This window comes from Scyliorhinus canicula, chromosome 21 (genome assembly GCF_902713615.1).
Source record: "Scyliorhinus canicula chromosome 21, sScyCan1.1, whole genome shotgun sequence".
Taxonomy (NCBI): Eukaryota; Metazoa; Chordata; class Chondrichthyes; order Carcharhiniformes; family Scyliorhinidae; genus Scyliorhinus; species Scyliorhinus canicula.
The window spans coordinates 60,818,829-60,842,496 of record NC_052166.1 but is presented as its reverse complement, the minus strand read 5'-3'; the positions used below and the strand labels follow the sequence as shown (position 1 = coordinate 60,842,496).

The following is a 23,668-nucleotide window of genomic DNA, read 5'->3' as shown; positions in this document are numbered from 1 at the left end:
AGTGGTTAGCATAATTGCTTCACAGCTCCAGGGTCCCAGGTTCGATTCCAGCTTGGGTCACTGTCTGGGCGGAGTCTGCACATCCTCCCCATGTGTGCGTGGGTTTCCTCCGGCTGCTCCGGTTTCCTCCCACAGTCCAAAGATGTGCAGGTTAGGTGGATTGGCCATGATAAATTGCCCTTAGTGTCCAAAATTGCCCTTAGTGTTGGGTGGGGTTATGGGGATAGGATGGAGGTGTTGATCTTGGGTAGGGTGCTCTTTTCAAGAGCCGGTGTAGACTCGATGGGCCGAATGGCCTCCTTCTGCACTGTAAATTCTATGATAATCTATGAAAAAACAGGGGCAATTGGGAATAATTCCTTCACATGGATGAAGGGGCTGTCAAAAATCCCGGGATTTGGGGGGGGGGGGGGGGGGGGGGGGGCGCTGACAGCCACAATGAAAGCAACAGCAATATGTTGAAAAATATCAAATATTTTTGCAAAATCACGGCAGTACAGAAATGACCCTCAATCCTCAAGCAAATCCCCGGGACAAAACGGTGCAGTTTCACATCCCAATCACGGAAACATCATCAATTTCACAACGAGGTCGAACATGTAGCAACTGAACATCCGGAATCGTGTTGGGGAGGGGGTGCGGGGCTATTTTCTAACATCTAAATCACTGCAATCATGTGTGGCACTCCATGTTGCCACGGTGACAATGTCTGATTGTCGATGTTATTTTTCAATCATATGGATATTTATATTTCCACAACCACCCCCAAAATAAGTCACCTGCAAACGGTGCGGTGGCGAAGATGGTCAATAATTATTTAATCGCTGGCAGTTTATTTGGAAACGCCACCGGCGGCGAACCCTCGGGGGGGGGGGGGGGGGGGGGGATAATAAAATCTGTTTAATGCGCGACTCGTCTGCGGTAAAATATTTTGAAGCTGCTCCGAGCTGTCATCGCGCCCCAGTGGTACAAGAGGCTGTAGGTGCTGAAGCGGGGATTGAAGGTGTTGTTTTTTATATTTTTGGGTTTAGATCAGACACAATCCTCTCCAACCACCCCCCCCCCCCCCCCCCAACACACAGACACACACACACAGACAGACACACACGCAGACAGACAGACACACACAGACAGAGACACACAGACACACACACAAACAAACAGAGACACACACAGAGATACACACACAGACAGACACACACGCAGACAGACACACACACACACACACAGACAGACAGAGACACACAGAGATACACACACACACACAGACATAGAGAGAGAGACACACACACACACAGACACACACGCAGACAGACAAACAGACAGAGACACACACACACACACACACGGTGGTGGGTGCGGTGTCATTTGCGGGAATATTTGATGCATGGACGACCTAGATATGGCCCCCATGCTGACCGAGGAAGCTGCTCTTTCTCGGCGATGGAGGAAGCAGCAGCCCCAAGGTCAGTGAATGAAGCAGCCGGAATGGAACCGGGCAGATATTGACACCTAGAAATGTCCCCCTTTAAACAGCATCCCAGGTTATGTGTGTATGTGAGGGTGGGGGTGTATATACACATATAGGGGGGTTTATAATATATACACACATAGGAGGGGAATAGAATGATTTTCTACAAGATTTCAGATGTACACCTCCCAGAATATATATTGTTTTGCAAAGGACACCAGTGATACGCGGCAGATTAAAGCTGCTGACTCGGTGTCAGGCGGCCTGATCGCAGTAATTCGCTGCCCGAACACATCAGGGATTTTAAATCTCATTTATCCAACTGCAGGCAAGAAGATTAGGGCAGCAAGGAATTGGGATGCAATGCATACTGTGTGTGGGTGATTGTGTCTGTGTGCGTCTCAGTGTCTGCGTGGGTGTGTGTCTGCGTGTCACTGTCTGTGTGTGTCTCTGTGTCAGTGTGTGTGTCTCTGTGTCAGTCTGTGTCTCTCTGGGTCTGTGTGTGTGTGTGTGTCTGTCAGTCTGTCTGTGTGTCTCTCTGTGTCAGTGTGTGTGTGTGTCTCTGTGTCAGTCTGTGTGTGTGTCTGGGTCTCTCTGTATCAGTCTGTGTGTGTGTCTCTGTGTCAGTGTGTGTGTGTGTCTGTCAGTCTATCTGTGTCAGACTGTGTGTGTGTGTCTCTGTGTCAGTGTGTGTGTGCGTGTCTCTGTGTCAGTCTGTGTGTGTGTGTCTCTGTGTCAGTGTGTGTGTGTGTCTGGGTCTCTCTGTATCAGTCTGTGTGTGTCTCTGGGTCTGTGTGTGTGTGTTGTCTCTGTCAGTCTGTGTGTGTTGTCTCTGTGTCAGTCTGTGTGTGTGTGTGTGTCTGTGTGTGTGCCTCTGGGTCTGTGTCAGTCTGTGTGTATCTCTATGTCAGTCTGTGTGTGTGTCTCTGTGTCAGTGTGTGTCTCTATGTCAGTCTGTGTGTGTGTGTCTGTGTCAGCCTGTGGGTGTGTCTGTGTGTGTATCTCTATGTCAGTCTGTGGGTGCGATGTGTCAGTGTGTGTATCTCTATGTCAGTCTGTGTGTGTCTCTGTGTCAGTCTGTGTATGTGTGTGTGTTTGTGTGTCAGTCTGTGTGTGTATCTCTGTGTGTCAGTATGTGTGTGTGTTTGTGTGTCAGTCTGTGTGTGTCTCTGTGTCAGTATGTGTGTGTGTTTGTGTGTCAGTCTGTGTGTGTATCTCTGTGTGACAGTCTGTTTGTGTATCTCTGTGTGTCAGTCTGTGTGTGTCTCTGTGTGACAGTCTGTGTGTGTGGCTCTGTGTGACAGTCTGTGTGTGTCTCTCTGTGTGACAGTCTGTGTGTGTATCTCTGTGTGTCAGTCTGTGTGTGTCTCTGTGTGACAGTGTCTGTGTGACAGTCTGTGTGACAGTGTCTCTGTGTATCTGAGCGCTGCTGTCGGATCAAACAGACACATCCCCACTCCCCCCCCCCCCCCCCCCCCCGGTAATCACCGATCTGACAATGGGAGCGGGGACCGGGGAGGGGGACCGGGGAAGGGGGAGCGGGGAGGGGGACCGGGGAGAGGGGAGCCGGGAGGGGGACCGGGAGGGGGACCGGGGAGAGGGGAGCCGGGAGGGGGACCGGGAGCGGGAGCCGGGAGGGGGACCGGGAGCGGGACTCACTTGCCGACGAAATTCTCCAGCACCGAGCTCTTGCCGGCGCTCTGGCCGCCCACCACCCCGATCTGGGGCAGGTCCAGGTTGGCGTTCTGCCCGATCTGAGCGAAAGCGTCCTGCATCCGATTGACCAGAGGGATGAGCTCCTCCATCCCGCGGTTCCCCATCCTTCAAACACCGGCGGCGGGGCTCAGAGAGGCGGCGGCGGCGGGATCCGAACCCGCGGGGATAAACTCTGCTCTTAACAAACAGGAGCCCGGCTCAACCTGCAGAAGGTGCGCATTAGCTCGGGCTGGGTGCAGTGGTGTGTCTCCGCTCCGCTCTAGGCAGCCGGGAGCAGCAGCCTCTCCTCCCCGCTCCGCGCTGCGCTCTTTTCCGCGCCCGCCCCTGCGCTGCGCCGCGCCGAACGCGGGATGATTTAAAGGGACCGGCCAGGTGCGCTCAGTGCGCAGGCGCCTCCCACTTCTGAGCGCGGCGCCCGCCGGGAGTTGTAGTCCCCGCCGCGGCGACGTCGACGTGTAGGCGGGGTGGCGGACTACAACTCCCAGAGCGCACCGCGCGCCAGCCCCTCCCCCGCGCCCCCTGGCGCCCGCCTCCCTCTGCAGCAGGCTGCCTGAGCCCCTGCTTGCAGACTGGCTTCATTCCCCATTGCAATGAAATGAAATGAAAATCGCTTATTGTCACAAGTAGGCTTCAAATGAAGTTACTGTGAAAAGCCCCCAGTCACCACATTCTGGCGCCTGTTCGGGGAGGCTGATACGGGAATTGAACCCGCGCTGCTGGCCTGCCTTGGGCTGATTGGGCGCCCTCTGTTGTCCCGGGCGTTCAGCTTGCCCAGAGGAAGCAGCTTGGATTTTGGATTTTTGTTTATTATCACATGTACCGAGATACAGTGAAATTATTTTTCTGCGAGCAGCTCAACAGCTCATTAAGTACATGAAAAGAAAAGGAAATAAAATAAAATACATAATCGGGCAACAGAAGGTACACAATGTAACTACATAAGCACTGGTATCGGATGAAGCATACAGGGGTGTAGTGTTAATGCGGTCAGTCCGTAAGAGGGTCATTTAGGAGTCTGGTAACAGCGGGGAAGAAGTTGTTTTTGAATCTGTTCGTGCGTGGTCTCAGACTTTTGTATCTCCTGCCCGATGGGTGTAGTTGGAAGAGTGAGTAAGCCGGGTAGGAGGGGTCTTTGATTATGCTGCCCGCTTTCCCCAGGCAGCAGGAGGTGTAGATGGAGTCAATGGATGGGAGGCAGATGCGTGTGATGAAATGGGCAGTGTTCACGACTCTGAAGTTTCTTGCGGTCTTGGGCCGAGCAGTTGCCATACCAGGCTGTGATGCAGCCAGATAGGATGCTTTCTATGGTGCATCTGTAAAAATTGGTGAGAGTTAATGTGGACGTGCCGAATTTCCTTAGTTTCCTGAGGAAGTATCGACACTATTGTGCTTTCTTGATGATAGCGTTGACGTGGGTGGAACAGGACAGATTTTTGGAGATGTGTACCCCTAAGTATTTGAAACTGGAAATTGCAATGGCCAGGGATATATCCCTGGCCATGGATAGCACAGTGGTTAGCACTGTTGCATCACAGCTCCAGGGTCCCGGATTCACTTCCCGGCTTGGCTCACTGTGTGGAGTCTGCATGTTCTCCCCATGTCTGCGTGGGTTTCCTCTGGGTGCTCCGGTTTCCTCCCACAGTGCAAAGATGTGCAGGTTAGGTGGATTGGCCATGCTAAATTGTCCCTTAGTGTACAAAAAGGTTAGGAGAGGTTACTGGATTATGGGGATAGGGTGGAGATGTGGGCTCAAGTGGGGTGCATTTTCCAAGGACTGGGGCAGACCCGATGGGCCGAATGGCCTCCTTCTGCACTGCAAATTCTATGGGCACCTACAGGATACAATCGCTGCAATGCAAATTAAAAGATATCGTCACTCATTTTAAAATGATTTCTATATTGTCTGGAATCCACCAGAGCCTGGTCTGATTATTGGGATGTAAATGGGATACACTATCCTAATTAACCAGGTTCGGAACACTTGCTTGCATTTATTGCCCCTCTCGAATTGCCCATCCCTTGAGAAGATGGTGAGGAGTCGCCCTCTTGAACTGCTGCGAGTCCAAGTGGTGTAGGAACGCCCGCAACAGAGGAGGGAATTCCTGGATTTTGACCCAGCGACAGTGAAGGAATGTCGATATATTTCCCAGTCAGGGTGGTGTGTGACTTGGAGGGGAACTTGCCAGTGGTGACGTTCCCATGGGTGTGGTGCCCTTGGCCTTCTAGGTTGTGGGTTGGAAAGGCACTGTTGAGGGAACCATGGCTGCAGGGCGTCGCTGCTGCTGCTGCATGCCAGTGGTGGAGGGAGTGACTGTTTAAGGTGGAGAATCCTCCTGTGACCTGAAGGATGGTGGAAGCAGTTTCAGTTGTATCTTTCAAAAGGGAATTGGATCAATATTTGGAGGGAATTCATTTGCAGGACTTTGGGGAAAGGCGCGGAGTGGGGCAAATTGGGTAGCTTTCCCAACGACCTGACACAGGCATGATAGGCCGAGAGGCCTCCTCCTGTTCTGGGTTATTTTATGATCCTTTGACTGCTCCCCTGGATTTAATGAGATTGGATAATATTGATTCGGGTGCAGCCCATATTTGTGACCTCCACTCGGGCGTGTACCTGGCGTTCTCAGCACTATTCGGTCAGTTGTTACTCTCTGCCTATCATGCAATGATTTTTTTGGCAGTGGTTACAATTTAGAAATACCAACAGAACTAAGGCCGACAATTATATTACATGATTATCAGCTTTAGACGCACTGTACAGTGTTTGCAGTTGAGAAGATGGTGGTGAGACTGTTACCGTCTGTGTGGGGAATGCACTGCTTGGTAGGAAGCTCCAGAGTTCTGACGGGTTCTGACTTGTTCTGTGGGTGGCACAGGACAAGTGATTTGCTGCAGTCTGACATCCCATCATATATCTTACAAATTGTTTTTCTGACCAAGTACTTTAAATTTTGATTAAACAAAGACAGTGCATGCACTAACGTTGGCATGGCTTACTGATCTTTGGCTGCAAAGAGATCGCTTGTCTTGCTGACCCAGTAGGGGAGAGGAATTGTGCCAAGCCTGTTGCGGTGAACGTATTGTACTAACCATTCACCACTGTATTACACTGTATCACGCTGTTGCCCATGTGGACTCCACCGATGGACCATTGTACGATATTATATAGAATGTATCATGTTGGTGCCCTTGTGGGCTCCGCCCCTGGCTCCGCCCCCTTGAGGGGAGGTATAAAGAGCAGCTGCCCAGTAGGCGGCTCTCAGTAGCAGAGCAGTCGCAGGCAGGCACTGTTCTAGTCGATTAAAGCCACAGTTTACATCTACTCTCTGTTTCGCGTGAATTGATGCTCGCATCACCCGTCTATGGCTTGACAACTGTACCATTCATTCCGGTTGGACTGATAGGTTGCAAGTAACCTTTGCATCAGGCAATGCTTTCTCCAAAAAAGAGAGTCTAACTATCTCCCCACTCATTGAATAGACATCTCCATTGGCTGAATCCCCCACTATCAACATCGTGGGGATTACCATTGACCAGAAACGGAACTGGAAAGCCGTCTAAATACTGTGACTACAAGAGCAGGCCAGAGTTTGGGAACCCTGCAGTGAGTAACTTACTCCCTGGCTCACCAAAGCTCATCCACCATTTACACGGTACAAATCAGGAGTGTTTTGGAATACGCTCTACTTGCTTGGATGCGTGCTGCTCCAACACCACTCAAGAAGCTCAACACCATCCAGGACAGAGTATCCCACTTGGTCGGCACCCCGTCCACCACAGTAAACATTGACTCCCTCCACCACCGACACAGTGGCAGCCGTGTGCACCATCAACAAGATGCGCAGCAGCAACTCACCAAGGCTCCTTCGACAGCACCTTCCAGACCCATGGCCACTGCCATCCATAAGGACACAGGTAGCAGATACCTGGAAACACCACCACCTGGAGGTTCCCCTCCAAGTCACTCGCCATCATGTCTTGGTAATATATCGCTGTTCCTTCACTGACGCTGGAACAAAAGCCTAGAACTCCCTCTGTAGCAGCACAGTGGGTGTATCTACACCTCTGGGACTGCAGTGATTTAAGAAGGTTTACCACCACCTTCTCAAGGGCAATTAGGGATGGGCAACAAATGCTGGCATTGGCAGCATTGGAAGCCCACACCTGGTGAACGAATACCAATTTAAAAAAGGACAAGAGAAAGGAAATAGGCAGACATTAAACTGGATTTGAATGCTGGAGTATTCAGTTCATTTTTCACTTCCAGGATTTTGAAATTACCAAATTCTAGAGATGTTTTCAATGAGGTTCTTTGGTCTAGCCAACCCCTCACTGCGCGTATCCTTATCGTCCCAGTTATTCAGTGATGTTCACCAGCTTCGTTGTGTGATTCAGCAGCAAAAGCTGCAAAATTGAACATATTATTATAAGAAACGCAATTTGCTGGTGCCAACCTGGGCCTTACACATTCGGAAAGGTGCCATATTCAATCCCCAATGTATAATGAGACAGCAGTGGGGCAAGGATGGTGGGGGCAGAGTAATCAGTTAACACCGCCATTTCTAGGGGCAGCACAGTAGCATGGTGGTTAGCATAAATGCTTCACAGCTCCAGGGTCCCAGGTTCGATTCCCGGCTGGGTCACTGTCTGTGCGGAGTCTGCACGTCCTCCCCGTGTGTGCGTGGGTTTCCTCCGGGTGCTCCGGTTTCCTCCCACAGTCCAAAGATGTGCGGGTTAGGTGGATTGGCCATGCTAAATTGCCTGTAGTGTCCTAAATAGTAAGGTTAAGGGGGGGTTGTTGAGTTACGGGTATAGGGTGGATACGTGGGTTTGAGTAGGGTGATCATTGCTCGGCACAACATCGAGGGCCGAAGGGCCTGTTCTGTGCTGTACTGTTCTATGTTCTATGTTCTAACAGGCGCCAGAATGTGGCGACCCGGGGATTTTCACAGTAACTTCATACTTGTGACAATAAAAGATTATTATTATTATTATGCTGGGTATAGGAGTGCATCTGGGTACAAGGTTAAGCCTGGCTGTGACGCTCTTTTGGTTGAATAGCTGGCGAATGCTCTTCTCTTGGGTTCGACCATGTGTAATCGCCACTTCAGTGAAATGCTGCGGGTCAGCTTTCTCTCATGCACCCGTGGGAATGAGGGAATTGGAAGCGGTGTGAAGCATTGGATAGAAATGAACTATTCATCACTGGGTCTGGAATTTGTGGGACTAACTGGGGTTCTCGCCAACCAGCCAGAGAACCAGCGGAGCCCCCCCCCGTCAGTTCCGTGGGGGAGGCTCAGCAGAATCAGGCACCTAATTGGCCACCTTGGGGTCTCTCCCGTGGCTGAGGTACCTGCAGTGGATGCCTGGCTGGCGAGAGATGCCAGTCAATCAAAGGCGGCAGCTTCTCATCAGCGCCAACGGGACTGGTGGCAGCAGGTGGCACTGCACCTATCAGAGGTCCAGAACAGTCATGGGTACCCAAACCAAGAGGGGGTAAGAGCGGGATGAAGATCATGAGCTGAGGCACATGTGACAGAGGGGCTAGGGTGTCAGAGGCAAGAGCATGGGGTTGACTTTCGGTGGTCCCTGCTCTCTGATGCTGGATCCCTCGATTGGGCACAGAATACAAGATAATGAGGGACCTTATCCCCAGGAGACCTCGTTGGTGTCAGTTAGGCTCATTTAGTCCAGGAAGGAGGTTGTCCCACCACTGGGAGAATGATGAGGGACCTCTCCAACAATTAATAGTGCCTGCCTGACAATCCTGCTTGTGATGGGCCACATTAAATTCAGGTCCAGCTTTCAAATCCTGCTCAGAGCAATACAATATATGTCTGCTGCGTCTACTCGCTATAAGATTCATTGGGGTGCTACATGGAATGAGTTTGGATGGTCTCAATTCCATCGCTAGTGGGCGCAGGTCTGTGGCACGAAACTCGGTTTAATTTGACACTAATTGACAATCTGGCTCAAAGAGGCCACAGACAGAAAAAGAGAATTGTGTGTCTAGAGTCCCATTCCAGGTCGCGCGACATCCCAAAGTGCTTTACAGCCAATGATGTATTTACAGAGTTCATAAAATTAGAGAAACTTGCGGCACAGAAGGAGCTCATTCACCTGTCATCCTTACACTGGTTCTCAGCAAAAACAGCAAGGCTGAATCCCACACCCCAGCCTTTGGCCTGTTAGCTCGTCATCCTCAACTCCAACTCACTTTTAAAATTATTTGTGGCATCAGCTTCCATCACTTTTTCAGATCGCGCGGTCTAGATCCTTTTTTAATTCATTCACGGGATGTGGGCAGAGTGGTGAGTGACTTGGAGGGGAACCTCCAGGTGGTGGGGTTCCCAGGTATCTGATGCTCTTGTCCTTTTAGATGGTACTGGTTGCTGGTATGGAAGGTGCTGTCTAAGGAAACTTGGAGCGTTCCTGCAGTGCATTTTGTAGATGGTACACACGGCTGTTTCTGTGCATCGGTGGTGAAGGGATTGAATGTTTGTGGAAGGGGTGTCAATCAATGGGGCTGCTTTGCCCTAGATAGTGTGAGCTTCTTAAATCTTATTAGAGCTGCACTCATCCAGACAACATAGAACAGTACAGCACAGAACAGGCCCTTCGGCCCTCAATTTTGTGCCGAGCCATGATCACCCTACTCAAACCCACGTATCCACCCTATACCCGTAACCCAACAACCCCCCCCCCCCCCCCAACCTTACTTTAATTAGGACACTACGGGCAATTTAACATGGCCAATCCACCTAACCCGCACATCTTTGGACTGTGGGAGGAAACCGGAGCACCCGGAGGAAACCCACGCACACAGGGGGAGGACGTGCAGACTCCACACAGACAGTGACCCAGCCGGGAATCGAACCTGGGACCCTGGAGCTGTGAAGCATTTATGCTAACCACCATGCTACCCTGTTGCCCCCTCCAGACAAGTGGAGAATATTCCATTACACTCCTGCCTTGTGCCTTGTAGATGGTGGACAGGCTTTGGGAGGTCAGGAGGTGAGTTAATCACTGCAGGATTCCTAGTCTCTGACTTGCTCTTGTAACCACTGTATTAATATGGCTAGTCTAGTTCAATTTCTGATCAATGGTAACCCTCACAATGTTGATCGTAGGGTTTTCAGCGATGATAATGCCATTGAATGTCAAGGGGTGGTGGTTAGATCCTCTCTTGCAGGAGATGGTAATTGGCTGGCATGCGTGTGGCACGAATGTAACTTGCCACTTGTCAGCCCAAGCCTGGATATTGTCCAAATCTCGCTGTATTTAGACATGGACTGCTTCATCATCTGTGGAGTCGCGAGTGCTGCTGAACACTGTGCAGTCATCCGCAAACATCCCTACTCTGACTCCATGACGGAAGGGAGAGGTCATTGATGAAGCAGCTGAAGATGGTTGGGCCGTCAGGATCTCCTGCAGTGATATCCTGGTTCCTGACAGGTCGAGTGTTCTCGATCTTGACAACTCTCTGAGCAAAGAAATGACTCCTTATCTCCCCTCATGCTCTGTTTCTACCCATTCATCTGAGTGAATAGCTTTTTTAAAATCTTCCGACTCTCTTAGAACTTTCCATTATCTTGAAAGCCTCTCTCAGGTCATTGCTTAATCTACTCAGTTTCAAGGAGAGCGGTGTTAATTTTTCCAACTTCTCCTCATAACCGAGGTCCCCCTTAACATCCTGGTAAACCTGCTCTGTGTGTTTTCCAAGGTTGACTAACATGAGACCTGCAGCAGCCAGCAATGTGATAATGACTAGATAAGCCATGTTTTGTCATGTTCACTGAGGGATAAATATGGGCCGGGACAATGGGGAATAATTCCCCTGCTCATCTTCAAATTAGTGCGCGAAGATCTCTTCCAGCCACCTGAGAGAGCAGGCACGGCCTACGTTCAATGTCGCATTCAAAAGTCAGCGCGCCCTTGCCCCAGATGTTTTGTGCTGAGGTGAGAGTTGAACCCACCTCCTGACCAAGGGTCTGGCAGATGGAATATAATGTTGATAAATGTGAGGTAGGAATAACAGCAAAAGGGATTATTATTTAAATGATAAAATATTAAAGCATGTTGCTGTGCAGAGAGACCTGGGTGTGCTAGTGCATGAGTCGCAAAAAGTTGTTTTACAGGTGCAACAGGTGATTAAGAAGGCAAATGGAATTTTGCCCTTCATTGCTAGAAGGAAGGAGTTTAAGACTAGGGAGGTTATGCTGCAATTGTATAAGGTGTTAGTGAGGCCACACCTGGAGTATTGTGTTCAGCTTTGGTCTCCTTACTTGAGAAAGGACGTACTGGCACTGGAGGGTGTGCAGAGGAGATTCACTAGGTTAATCCCAGAGCTGAAGGGGTTGGATTATGAGGAGAGGTTGAGTAGACTGGGACTGTACTCGTTGGAATTTAGAAGGATGAGGGGGGATCTTATAGAAACATATAAAATTATGTAGGGAATAGATAGGATAGATGTGGGCAGGTTGTTTCCACTGGCGGGTGAAAGCAGAACTAGGGGCATAGCCTCAAAATAAGGGAAAGTAGATTTAGGACTGAGTTTAGGAGGGACGTCTTCACCCAAAGGGTTGTGAATCTATGGAATTCCTTGCCCAGTGAAGCAGTAGAGGCTCCTTCATTAAATACTTTTAAGATAAAGATAGATAGTTTTTTGAAGAATAAAGGGATTAAGGGTTATGGTGTTCAGGCCGGAAAGTGGAGCTGAGTCCACAGAAGATCAGCCATGATCTAATTGAATGGCGGAGCAGGCTCGAGGGGCCAGATGGCCTATTCCTGCTCCTAGTTCTTATGTTCTTATGCTCTTAAAGACACAAGAGAGCTACCACCAGACCTTTCCCTGATACAGGTGAAAAGATCATCAGGAGGGAGCTTCACCTCACAGCTGGTGGCTTATGTTTGACTTGGCGATGCTTGTTCCTGACAAAAAAAAGGTTGTTTACATTTTTTTTAAATGTCGAAAACTTATTTGTAGAGCCACAGCTCTATTCTAGCCAACATAAACCCTGTAGTGAGGTCACAGATATTTAACTAAAAAGCTTTATTAGAAAGGAATAAATCTGAGGTGGTCAGTTCTTGGATGATCACAAGGATTTGTGCTAAGTTCAACTGAAACTGTCTTCATTGCGGGACTGTCTGAATCTGTCGAGATCAGACCTGACCCGGTGATAGTTTCCTGTAATGAAACTGTGGAAATGTGGCTCCCGTTCTCAGAAAGCTTTGTGACTCTTTGTACGAGCAGCTCGCAATTGTGCTGTTGTTTCTGCGCCCTTAAAGGGTTCGGGTCTAAATGCCTCATATGAATATTGCAATTAAGGGCGGCACAGTCGCACTGTGGTTAGCACTGTTGCTTCACAGCACCAGGGACCCAGGTTCAATTCCCGGCTTGGAGCACCGTCTGCGGAGTCTGCACGTTCTCCCCGTGTCTGCGTGGGTTTCCTCGTGCTCCAGTTTCCTCCCACAAGTCCCGAAGGACGTGCTGTTAGGTGAATTGGACATTCTGAATTCTCCCTCTGTATACCCGAGCAGGCGCCGGAATGTGGCAACTAGGGGCTTTTCACAGTAACTTCATTGCAGCGTTAATGTAAGCCTACTAATAAAGATTGTTGTTATTAAATAATTCTGACCTCCTGTAAAGTACCCTAACGTCAGAGAGATCACATTGAGCACAAAGAGAATTCATTGGCATGAGGGTTAGGATTAGGGTTAATCTAGGCACCACGCTTTTGCAAATTGCAAAGCTAAGTTTTGGGTGTGTGGAAATTGAGAAAACGATTCTAGAGTTTTCACTCGCTGCGAATGATGAACATCAAATTGAGTGGCGCCCCCTGGAGAACGCTCTCGTTATTGCTTTATTCAACAAGAAAATGGGCCAATTTTTCAGGAGTAACATACCCTTCAGATACAGATTTAACACTTGCATAACTCTGGCTGCATAGTACCTGAAACCGGCTGATTTCAACAAGTTCCCCAAATGAACCTGTGGCTCAATTTTTAAAAAATGCTGACCTGAAAAATATTTTCTCCGTTTCCATAAAATAAGCAAAATACTGCAGGTGCTGGAACTGGAACGTGAACAGAGGGCGCTAGAAAAATTCAGCAGGCCTGGCACATCCGTAAGGAGAGAGAAACAGAGATAACGCTTCGCGGCCTTTCAGCTGTTGTGTGGTTGATTTGATTTGGATTATTTTGTGTTGGTTCCCAGGACCTGGGTAACACTGGCAATGCTGGCATTCTTGGCCATCGCTACTTGCCATGGAAGGCTGGTATTGGACCTTATATTTAATATTGTTGCCATCCTTGCAGTGACGGTGTTTGGGAGGGAGAGCCTTTGACCCAGTCACGATGAAGGAACAGTGACGCAAGTCCAAGCCAGGGGGGTGTGCGACTTGAAAGGGAACGTAGAGGTGTTCCCATCAAATTGCTTTTAAGGGGCATCTTGACAAATACATGAATAGGATGGGAATAGAGGGATACGGACCCCGGAAGTGTAGAAGATTTTCGTTCAGACTGGCAGCATAGTCGGCGCAGGCTTGGAGGGCTGAAGGGCCTGTTCCTGTGCTGTACATTTCTTTGTTCTTTGTTTGTTCTTGCTGCTCCTGTTCATCTTGGTGGCACAGGTCGTCAGGACTGTGGGGTGCTGATGCACGATTAATAACTCCCGAAGCGAGATTGTAGGACAACTGAAGGCTTTATTGAACTAGATGTTTCCCCCAGCAGCGCAGGTACAGAACGCAGCAGCTAGGGAAACACAGACTCTTGTACTCCACCTTATTGGGCGGAACCAGCAGCCAGGCTTCACCAATGATCTTACAGCATCAGGTAACTCCAACCTAGGTACCGTAATACCCCTAATACCGACCACCACATTCACCCCCTGTTAAACAAAAGAGTCCGGCAGGCATGGTGGTCTCGCGTTATACAGGGGTGGAGGTTATGGTGGTACCCGTCAGTGGTGTAGTGTTTTGCCTTTTACATGTCACACAAATTATTTATAGGTATTTATTTACAGGTACATTTCATAATTAAGCTATTAGTCGATTGGGGGCCCTGGTCGTCCTCTATGACCGTCACAGTTTTGGCGGTGATGCAGGCGCCGGCTCGGGCATCCGTGACTCCGGGAGCGTGGCTTCTTCAGCTTCATCACCCCTGGGCGGGGCCAGTGGAAGGACCGATCCCCTTGGGAAGGGGGCAGCCGTGGGGTGTGCCAGTGGGAGGGTGGATGGGGGTGTGGGTGGGGATCCAGCGGGCGCCAGGTCCCGAAGGGAGACTGTATCCTGCCGGCCATCGGGGTACGCCACATAGGCGTACTGAGGGTTAGCATGAAGTAGGTGTACCCTCTCGACCAGCGGGTCCGACTTGTGCGCCTGCACGTGTTTGCGGAGCAGAATGGGTCCAGGAGCTGGCAGCCAGGTTGGGAGAGAGGTCCCGGAGGAGGACTTCCTAGGGAAGACAAGGAGACAATCATGAGGTGTTTCGTTGGTCGTGGTACACAATAGTGATTGAATGGAGTGGAGTGCATCGGGGAGGATATCCTGCCAGCGGGAGACTGGGAGATTCCTGGACCGCAGGGCCAGTAGGAGAGTCTTCCAGACCATTCCGTTCTCCCTCTCCACCTGTCCGTTTCCCCGGGGGTTATAACTGGTCGTCCTGCTTGAGGCCCTTGCTGAGCAGGAATTGACGCAGTTCGTCGCTCATGAAGGAGGACCCCATATCTCTGTGGACATAGGCGGGGAAATCGAACAGGGTAAAGATGCTGTGGAGGGCTTTAATGACAGTGGCAGCAGTCATGTCGGGACAGGGGATGGCGAACGGGAACCGGGAGTACTCTTCAATCACGTTCAGGAAATACGTGTTGCGGTTGGTGGAGGGAAGGAACCCTTTGAAGTCCATACTGAGGCGTTCAAAGGGGTGGGAAGCCTTCACCAGGTGCGCTTTCTCTGGCCTGTAGAAGTGCGGCTTGCACTCCGCGCAGATTTGGCAGTTCCTGGTGACGGTCCTGACCTCCTCGATGGAGTGGGGCAGGTTGCGGGTTTTGATAAAAATGAAGAAACGAGTGACCCCCGGGTGGCAGGGGTCATCGTGGAGGGTCCAGAGTCGGTCCACTTGTGCGTTGGCACATGTGCCGCGGGATAGGGCATCAGGAGGCTCGTTTAGCTTCCCGGGACGACACAAGATCTCAAAGTTGTAGGTGGAGAGCTCGATTCTACACCGCAAGATCCTATCATTCTTTATCTTGCCCCGCTGTGCATTATCGAACATGAAAGCTACCGATTGCTGGTCAGTGAGGAGCGAGAATCTCCTGCTGGCCAGGTAATGCCTCCAATGCCGCACAGCTTCCACTATGGCTTGGGCCTCCTTTTCAATGGAGGAATGGCGGATTTCGGAGGCATGGAGGTTGCGTGAGAAGAAGGCCACGGGCCTGGTCGCTTGGTTGAGTGTGGCCGCCAGAGCTACGTCGGATGCGTCGCTCTCGACTTGGAAGGGAAGGGATTCATCGATTGCGTACATCGTGGCCTTTGCGATGTCTGTCTTTATGCGGCTGAAGGCCTGGCGGGCCTCTGCCGACAGGGGGAAAACCGTGGATTGGATTAGTGGGCGGGCCTTGTCCGCGTAACTGGGGACCCACTGTGCTTAATATGAAAAAAACCCAGACAACGTTTCAGGGCCTTGGAGCAGTGTGGGAGGGGGAACTTCATGAGCGGGCGCATTCGTTTGGGGTCGGGGCCTATGACTCCATCGTGCACTACGTAGCCGAGGATGGCTAGACGGTCGGTGCTGAATACACATTTCTCCTTGTTATCGGTCAGGTTAAGGAGGCTGGCGGTATGGAGAAATTTGCGGAGGTTGGTGTCGTGGTCCTGCTGGTCGTGGCCGCAGGTGGTGATGTTGTTGAGGTGCGGGAATGTGGCCCGCAAACAGTACCGGTCAACCATTCAGTCCATCGCCCGTTGGAAGACCGAGACCCCATTTGTGACACCGAAGGGAACCCTTAGGAAGTGATAGAGCCGCCCATCTGCTTCGAATGCAGTGTATTTGCAGTCGCTAGGGCGAATGGGGATCTGGTGGTAGGCGGATTTGAGGTCCACCGTGCAATCTGATTGACCAAATCTTTACAACCACTACTTGAGCTCTCCAGAGGCTGTTGCTATCCTCAATAATACCTTCCTTCAGTAACCGCTGGACATCCGACCTAATGAAGATCCGGTCCTGGGCACTGTACCGTCTGCTCCTGGTGGCGAAGGGTTTGTAATCCGGGGTGAGGTTCGCAAAAAGGGACGGCGAGTCAACCTTGAGGGTCGCGAGGCTGCAGACAGTGAGGGGGGCATAGGGCCGCCTAATTTAAAGGTTAAGCTCTGGAGATTGCATTGGAAGTCCAATCCCAGGAGCGTGGCAGCGCAGAGGTGAGGGATAACGTAGGGTTGGAAATTCTTAAACTCTCTTCCCTGGACTGTGAGGTTAGCTATGCAGTACCCCTTGATCTCTACAGAGTGACACCCGGAGCCCAGGCAGATTCTCTGGTTAACTGGGTGTATAGGGAGGGAGCTGCACCTTACCATGTTGGGGAGTATGAAGCTCTCTGTGCTCCCGGAGTCGATCAGGCCAGATGTCTTGTCTCTGTTGATGAGTACAGTCGTTGTAGCGGTCAAAAGAGTTTGGGACCGAGACTGGTCCAGAGTCACCAAGGCGAGTCGTGGCAGAAGCGGATGGGATTCCTCGGGCGGTGTGCGGTCATCCGAATCGGGGTCTTGAGACTCCAGCCAAGATGGCAGCGCCCACGGGTCACACGTGGCCGGGGGTGGGCAAGATGGCGGCGCCCATGAATCGCACGTGGTCTCTGGGGAACAAGATGGCAGCGCCCACGGGCCGCATGTGGCCTGCGATGAGAGTAATGGCAGCGGCCCCGGTTCGCCCCCGGAGACAGCGGCGACCGCCCGGGCCTGGCATACCGCCACGAAATGCCCCTTTTTTCCAGAGCCCTTGCAAGTTGTGGAGCGGGCTGGGCAGCGTTGCCGGGGTAACTTGGCTTGCCCGCAAAAATAACATCGGGGCCCCCCGGGATTGCCTGGCAACCGCGTGGCACAAGCTTGTGGGGGGTTGGGGGATGCGTCGGAATCGGCTGCAGGTGGGGTCCACGCTGCCCATGGGGCTGCCACGTGGTTGGGGACATACGCTCGGGCGTTGCAGGAGGCTACGTCTAAGGAGCTTGCGAGGGCCCGTGCCTCCTTGAGACTTAGCGTCTCTTTTTCCAGCAGCCGCTGGCGGATCTGAGGGGACAGCATACCTGCAACAAAGGTGTCCCGGATTAAAGGTTTGGTGTGGTCGTTGACTGAAACTTGCGGACAGGCACAGTTCCTACCTAGTACCAGCAGTACGCGATAGAATTCGTCTAGCGATTCCCCCGGAATTTGTCATCTGGTAGCCAGAAGATGTCGGGCTTAAACCTGATTTACTGGGCGGATATAGTGTCCTTTTGACAGGGTCATCGCGGCCTCGAAAATATCCGCGTCCTCAATGAGCGTGTAGATATCTGGGCTCTCCCTCGAGTGGAGAACTGGCAGTTTCTGATCCTCCGTGGGTGTAGTTGTGGCCGTCCTGAGGTACCCGTTGAAACACGCCAGCCAGTGTTTGAATGTCGCCGCTGTTTTTGCCGCATGGGGGCTAAGTTGCAGACACTCCGGTTTGATGCGGAGCTCCATTCTTCAAATCTAGCCCAATAAATTGATGCACGATTAATAACTCCCGAAGCAAGATTGCAGGACAATTGAAGGCTTTATTGAACTAGATGTTTCCCACAGCAGTGCAGGTACAGAATGCAGCAGCTAGGGAAACACAGACTCTTATACTCCGCCTTACTGGGTGGAACCAGCAGGCAGGCTTCAACAATTATATAGCAGTCTTAGGTACCTCCAACGTAGGTACCATAATTCCCCTAATACCGACTACCACAGGTACCATCAAGGCTGGGAGGTACAGTCAGGGCTGGAAGGTACAGACAGGGTTGGGAGGTACAGTCAGGGCTGGGAGGTACGGTCAGGGCTGGGAGGTACCATCAAGGCTGGGAGGTACGGTCAGGGCTGGGAGGTACGGTCAGGGCTGGGAGATACAGTCAGGGTTGGGAGGTACAGTCAGGGCTGGGAGGTACAGTCAGGGTTGGGAGGTACAGTCAGGGCTGGGAGGTACAGTCAGGGCTGGGTGGTACAGTCAGGGTTGGGAGGTACAGTGTGTGCTGGGAGATACAGTCAGGGCTGGGAGGTACAGTCAGGGCTGGGAGGTACAGTCAGGGCTGGGAGATACAGTCAGGGCTGGGAGGTACAGTCAGGGCTGGGAGGTACAGTCAGGGCTGGGAGGTACAGTCAGGGCACGGAGGTATGGTCAGGGCTGGGAGGTACAGTCAGGGCTGGGAGGTACAGTCAGGTCTGGGAGGTACGGTCAGGTCTGGGAGGTACGGTCAGGGCTGGGAGGTACTGTCAGGGCTGGGAGGTGCAGTCAGGTCTGGGAGGTACGGTCAGGGCTGGGAGGTACGGTCGGCTGGGAGGTACAGTCAGGGCTGGGAGGTACAGTCAGGGCTGGGAGGTACGGTCAGGGCTGGAAGGTACAGTCAGGGCTGGGAGGTGCGGTCAGGGCTGGGAGGTACGGTCAGTGCTGGGAGGTACTGTCAGGGCTGGGAGGTACGGTCAGGGCTGGGAGGTACAGTCAGGGCTGGAAGGTACGGTCAGGGCTGGGAGGTACGGTCAGGGCTGGGAGGTACAGTCAGGGCTGGGAGGTACGGTCAGTGCTGGGAGGTACAGTCAGGGCTGGGAGGTACGGTCAGTGCTGGGAGGTACGGTCAGGGCTGGGCGGTACAGTCATGGCTGGGAGGTACGGTCAGGGCTGGGAGGTACGGTCAGTGCTGGGAGGTACGGTCAGGGCTGGGAGGTACAGTCAGGGCTGGGAGATACAGTCAGGGCTGGGAGGTACGGTCCGGGCTGGGAGGTACAGTCAGGGCTGGCAGGTACAGTCAGGGCTGGGAGGTACAGTCAGGGCTGAGAGTTACGGTCAGGGCTGGGAGGTACAGTCAGGGCTGGGAGGTACAGTCAGGGCTGGGAGGTACAGTCAGGGCTGGGAGGTACAGTCAGGGCTGGGAGATACAGTCAGGGCTGGGAGGTACGGTCCGGGCTGGGAGGTACAGTCAGGGCTGGCAGGTACAGTCAGGGCTGGGAGGTACGGTCAGGGCTGGGAGATACAGTCAGGGCTGGGAGGTACGGTCCGGGCTGGGAGGTACAGTCAGGGCTGGCAGGTACAGTCAGGGCTGGGAGGTACAGTCAGGGCTGGGAGGTACAAGGTACGGTCAGGGCTGGGAGGTACGGTCAGGGCTGGGAGGTACGGTCAGGGCTGGGAGGTACAGTCAGGGCTGGGAGGTACAGTCAGGGCTGGGAGGTACGGTCAGGGCTGGGAGGTACAGTCAGGGCTGGGAGGTACGGTCAGGGCTGGGAGGTACCATCAGGGCTGGGAGGAACAGTCAGGGCTGGGAGGTACAGTCAGGGCTGGGTGGTACAGTCAGGGCTGGGAGGTACGGTCAGGGCTGGGAGGTACAGTCAGGGCTGGGAGGTACAGTCAGGGCTGGGAGGTACGGTCAGGGCTGGGAGGTACAGTCATGGCTGGGAGGTACAGTCAGGGCTGGGTGGTACAGTCAGGGCTGGGAGGTACGGTCAGGGCTGGGAGGTACAGTCAGGGCTGGGAGGTAGGGTCAGGGCTGGGTGGTACAGTCATGGCTGGGAGGTACAGTCAGGGCTGGGAGGTACAGTCAGGGCTGGGAGGTACGAGGTACAGTCATGGCTGGGAGGTACGGTCAGGGCTCGGAGGTACAGTCAGGGCTGGGAGGTACAGTCAGGGCTGGGAGGTACGGTCAGGGCTGGGAGGTACAGTCAGGGCTGGGAGGTACAGTCAGGGTTGGGAGGTACGGTCAGGGCTTGGAGGTACGGTCAGGGCTGGGAGGTACAGTCAGGGCTGGGAGGTACAGTCAGGGCTGGGAGGTACGGTCAGGGCTGGGAGGTACGGTCAGGGCTGGCAGGTACAGTCAGGGTTGGGAGGTACGGTCAGGGCTGGGAGGTACGGTCAGGGCTGGGAGGTACAGTCAAGGTTGGGAGGTACGGTCAGGGCTGGGAGGTACGGTCAGGGCTGGCAGGTACAGTCAGGGTTGGGAGGTACGGTCAGGGCTGGGAGGTACGGTCAGGTCTGGGAGGTACGGTCAGGGTTGGGAGGTACAGTCAGGATTGGGAGGTACGGTCAGGGCTGGGAGGTACGGTCAGGTCTGGGAGGTACAGTCAGGGTTGGGAGGTACGGTCAGGGCTGGCAGGTACAGTCAGGGTTGGGAGGTACGGTCAGGGTTGGGAGGTACAGTCAGGGTTGGGAGGTACGGTCAGGGCTGGGAGGTACGGTCAGGGCTGGCAGGTACAGTCAGGGCTGGGAGGTACGGTCAGGGCTGGGAGGTACAGTCAGGGCTGGGAGGTACGGTCAGGGCTGGGAGGTACAGTCAGGGTTGGGAGGTACGGTCAGGGCTGGGAGGTACGGTCAGGGCTGGCAGGTACAGTCAGGGTTGGGAGGTACGGTCAGGGCTGGGAGGTACGGTCAGGGCTGGCAGGTACAGTCAGGGTTGGGAGGTACGGTCAGGGCTGGGAGGCACAGTCAGGGCTGGGAGGTACGGTCAGGGTAGGGAGGTATGGTCAGGGCTGGGAGGTACGGTCAGGGCTGGGAGGTACGGTCAGGGCTGGGAGGTACGGTCAGGGCTGGGAGGTACAATGTGGGATGAGACGTACGGTCAGGGGCAGCTTCACAAATTGTTGATCATTTATCTTATAAAGTCATAGAATTAATCTGATCGACCTTTTATAACGAATATGAAAAGTCTCATTCACAGTAAATCAGAGACACGGAGAGAAAGAGAGAAATAGAAAAATGAAAAAGAAAGGTGAAGATGGGAGCTGGAGAGTAAGTGGAGATTGTGTCTCAGATCAGATCAGTTGCAGAGACATGAACAGTGTGTCTGGCGGTATCATCTTACGTCAAGTACAACAAGATGCGATAGAGTATCAGGAAACAGGCTTGGTTTTCATGGAAAGTCACTGGGCCTACAGCCAGCGCCTGCGTCAGGATCTGGATTAATATTTCACGAAAGGCAGCCTTCATTAACAAACGCTTATCAGTGTATTCATGTTACTGACTATCCGGTGCAGCATTGCGGGAGTGCTACTCTGTGAGAGTCGCCATCTCAGTGATGAGGCGTTAGGGCGAGGCCCACCAGTCTGCTCAGGTGGATGTAAAAGATCCCGTGGAGCTATAAGACGGCACGGTAGCACAGTGGCTAGCACTGTTCCTTCACAGAGCCAGGGTCCCAGGTTCGATTCCTGGCTTGGGTCACTGTCTGTACGGAGTCCGCACGTTCTCCCCGTGTCTGCGTGGGTTTCCTCCGGTGCTCCGGTTTCCTCCCACAAGCCCCGAAAGACGTACTTGGTGAATTGGACATTCTGAATTCTCCCTTCTGTGTACCCGAACAGGCGCTGGAATGTGGCGACTGGGGGATTTCCACAGTAACTTCATTGCAGTGGTAATGTAAGCCTTCTTGTGACAAGAATAAAGATTATTATTACAAAGAAGATAAGGGGAATGATCCCTGGTGTCCTGGCCAATATCTATAAATCAACATCACAAAGTCAGACTATCTGGTCATAGCCACATTGCTGTTGGTGGGAGCTTGCTGTGCACACATTGGCTGTCTTGTTTCCTGCATTATAACAGTGACTACGCTTCAAAAATATTTATCTGATTAAAACACAGTTGAGACATCCAGTGGTTGCGAAAGACGCTATATAAATGCAAGTCGTTCTTCTCTTTACAATGCTGGGAATCATGTCCAAGCACATTATGGAGCCACGATAAAACTACTTGGTGTCTGAGACAGAAGAGCTTGCAGCAGTAGAGGAGCTAGTCCCATGAACTGTCCTTTTGGTGTAACATTAAACAGGGTCCCCATCTGCCTATTCCCATGATTCATTCGTGTGCCAAAGTTCACCTGGTGACCTGGTTAACACTCCTCCCTCAGCTGACCCCGTCAACTGACAACTCGCCTCGCCGCAGTTCGTGGGATTTTTCTGCCCGCGCAATAATTTCCCACAACATTTATTTCCCTTCTAACTACAAACAGACATGCGAATCAGGAGCCGGGCTCGGCCACTTGGGCCATCGCGCCTGTCCCATCATTCAATAAGATTGTGATGAACGGTATTAATAACTGCCGTAAACGGTACCTGACCTTTAATACCTTGCCCCTTTAAGAGGCTTGGAACCCTGGGGGACTCCGCCTCTGGCTACGCCCCCAGGAAACGGTATATAGGATAAGGCTCCATGTGGTGAGCACACTTCTCTCGGATGCTGTTCAGTTCTCTGTAGATTAAAGCCTTTTGATTACTGACCTCACTCTTGCGTCGTAATTGAGGGTGCCTCAATTTAATCTACAGACACATCAAGGTGGACAGCGCTCTAAAACCGGAGAAACTTAACCTGGACGCCAGATCGCCGGAAGCCCCAGAAATATTTAAATATTGGCTCCGGTGTTTCGAGGACTATCTGGACTCCTCAACGACTGATGTCAACAGCACTCGCAAGCTGTGTTTACTACATGGCCGGGTGGGCCACTGACTCTCCGCCGTGATCGAGGAAGCTACGACCTATGATGCGGTGGTCGAAATACTGAAGAAACGCTTCATAAAACCTACTAACGAGGTACACGCCAGACATTTGCTCTCAACCTGCAGCCTGCGTTCCGGGGAAACGCTGGACGAGTTCGTGGAAAGACTCACTGCCCTCGGGAGGAACTGTGACCACAAAGCAGTGACAGCAGAAGACCACAGGAACTTGCATATTCGCGATGCCCTTGTGTCCGGTATCAGGTCCTCGTACATCCGGCAGCGGCTCCAAGAAGACGGGGCAAAGGATCTCCAGGGCACGGTAACGCCCACCGTAACCTCCATACGTACTCCGACGACCTTGCGAACCCCTCTCGATCCCCTCCAGACTCGGCCACACTACAGGCCTGTGCCGCGCGGCGATCCGCTCACTCTGGGGGTTCCTGCTATTTCTGTGGGCAAGGCCAGCACCCACGCCAGCGTTGCCCGGCCTGATCCGCGATCTGCAACGAAAGGGCACTTCGCTAAAGTCTGCCTGGCTGGGCCCAAAGGCCACAAACGAAACCCTCACCAAGCCCAGAAATCAAGCTCCCGGTCTCACAGGCCCCGCAACGCGGCCGCACTGCGGCCGGACACACCCACTTCCAACGCGTCATCGACCTCGTGCGAGTCATGGGAGCGGCCATCTTGGCGGTGGCCATCTTCGAAACCCGACACGTTCGACCGGCGGCGGCGACCATCTTGTGACTCCGGGCGGCCATGTTGTGAGTTCGACTCTGACGTCCCGCAGCTAGGAGCGATCACA

The 23,668-nt window shown here is 52.6% G+C and overlaps 1 protein-coding gene across 17 annotated transcripts in view; it reads right to left on the bottom strand.

Annotated features, from left to right (window-relative positions):
* Positions 1-3,507, bottom strand: part of LOC119955849 (dynamin-1) — a 263,367-nt gene extending 259,860 nt beyond the window's left edge. For 11 of the 17 annotated variants that reach the window (XM_038782469.1, XM_038782474.1, XM_038782486.1 and 8 more), the window contains exon 1: positions 3,131-3,507. In XM_038782469.1, the coding sequence (XP_038638397.1) occupies positions 3,131-3,291 (161 nt within the window). In that variant the 5' untranslated portion in view covers positions 3,292-3,507. The remainder of the gene's footprint in view (positions 1-3,130) is intronic. The other 6 variants (XM_038782468.1, XM_038782473.1, XM_038782478.1 and 3 more) reach the window with 2 other exon arrangements.
* Positions 3,508-23,668: the final 20,161 nt, after the last annotated feature.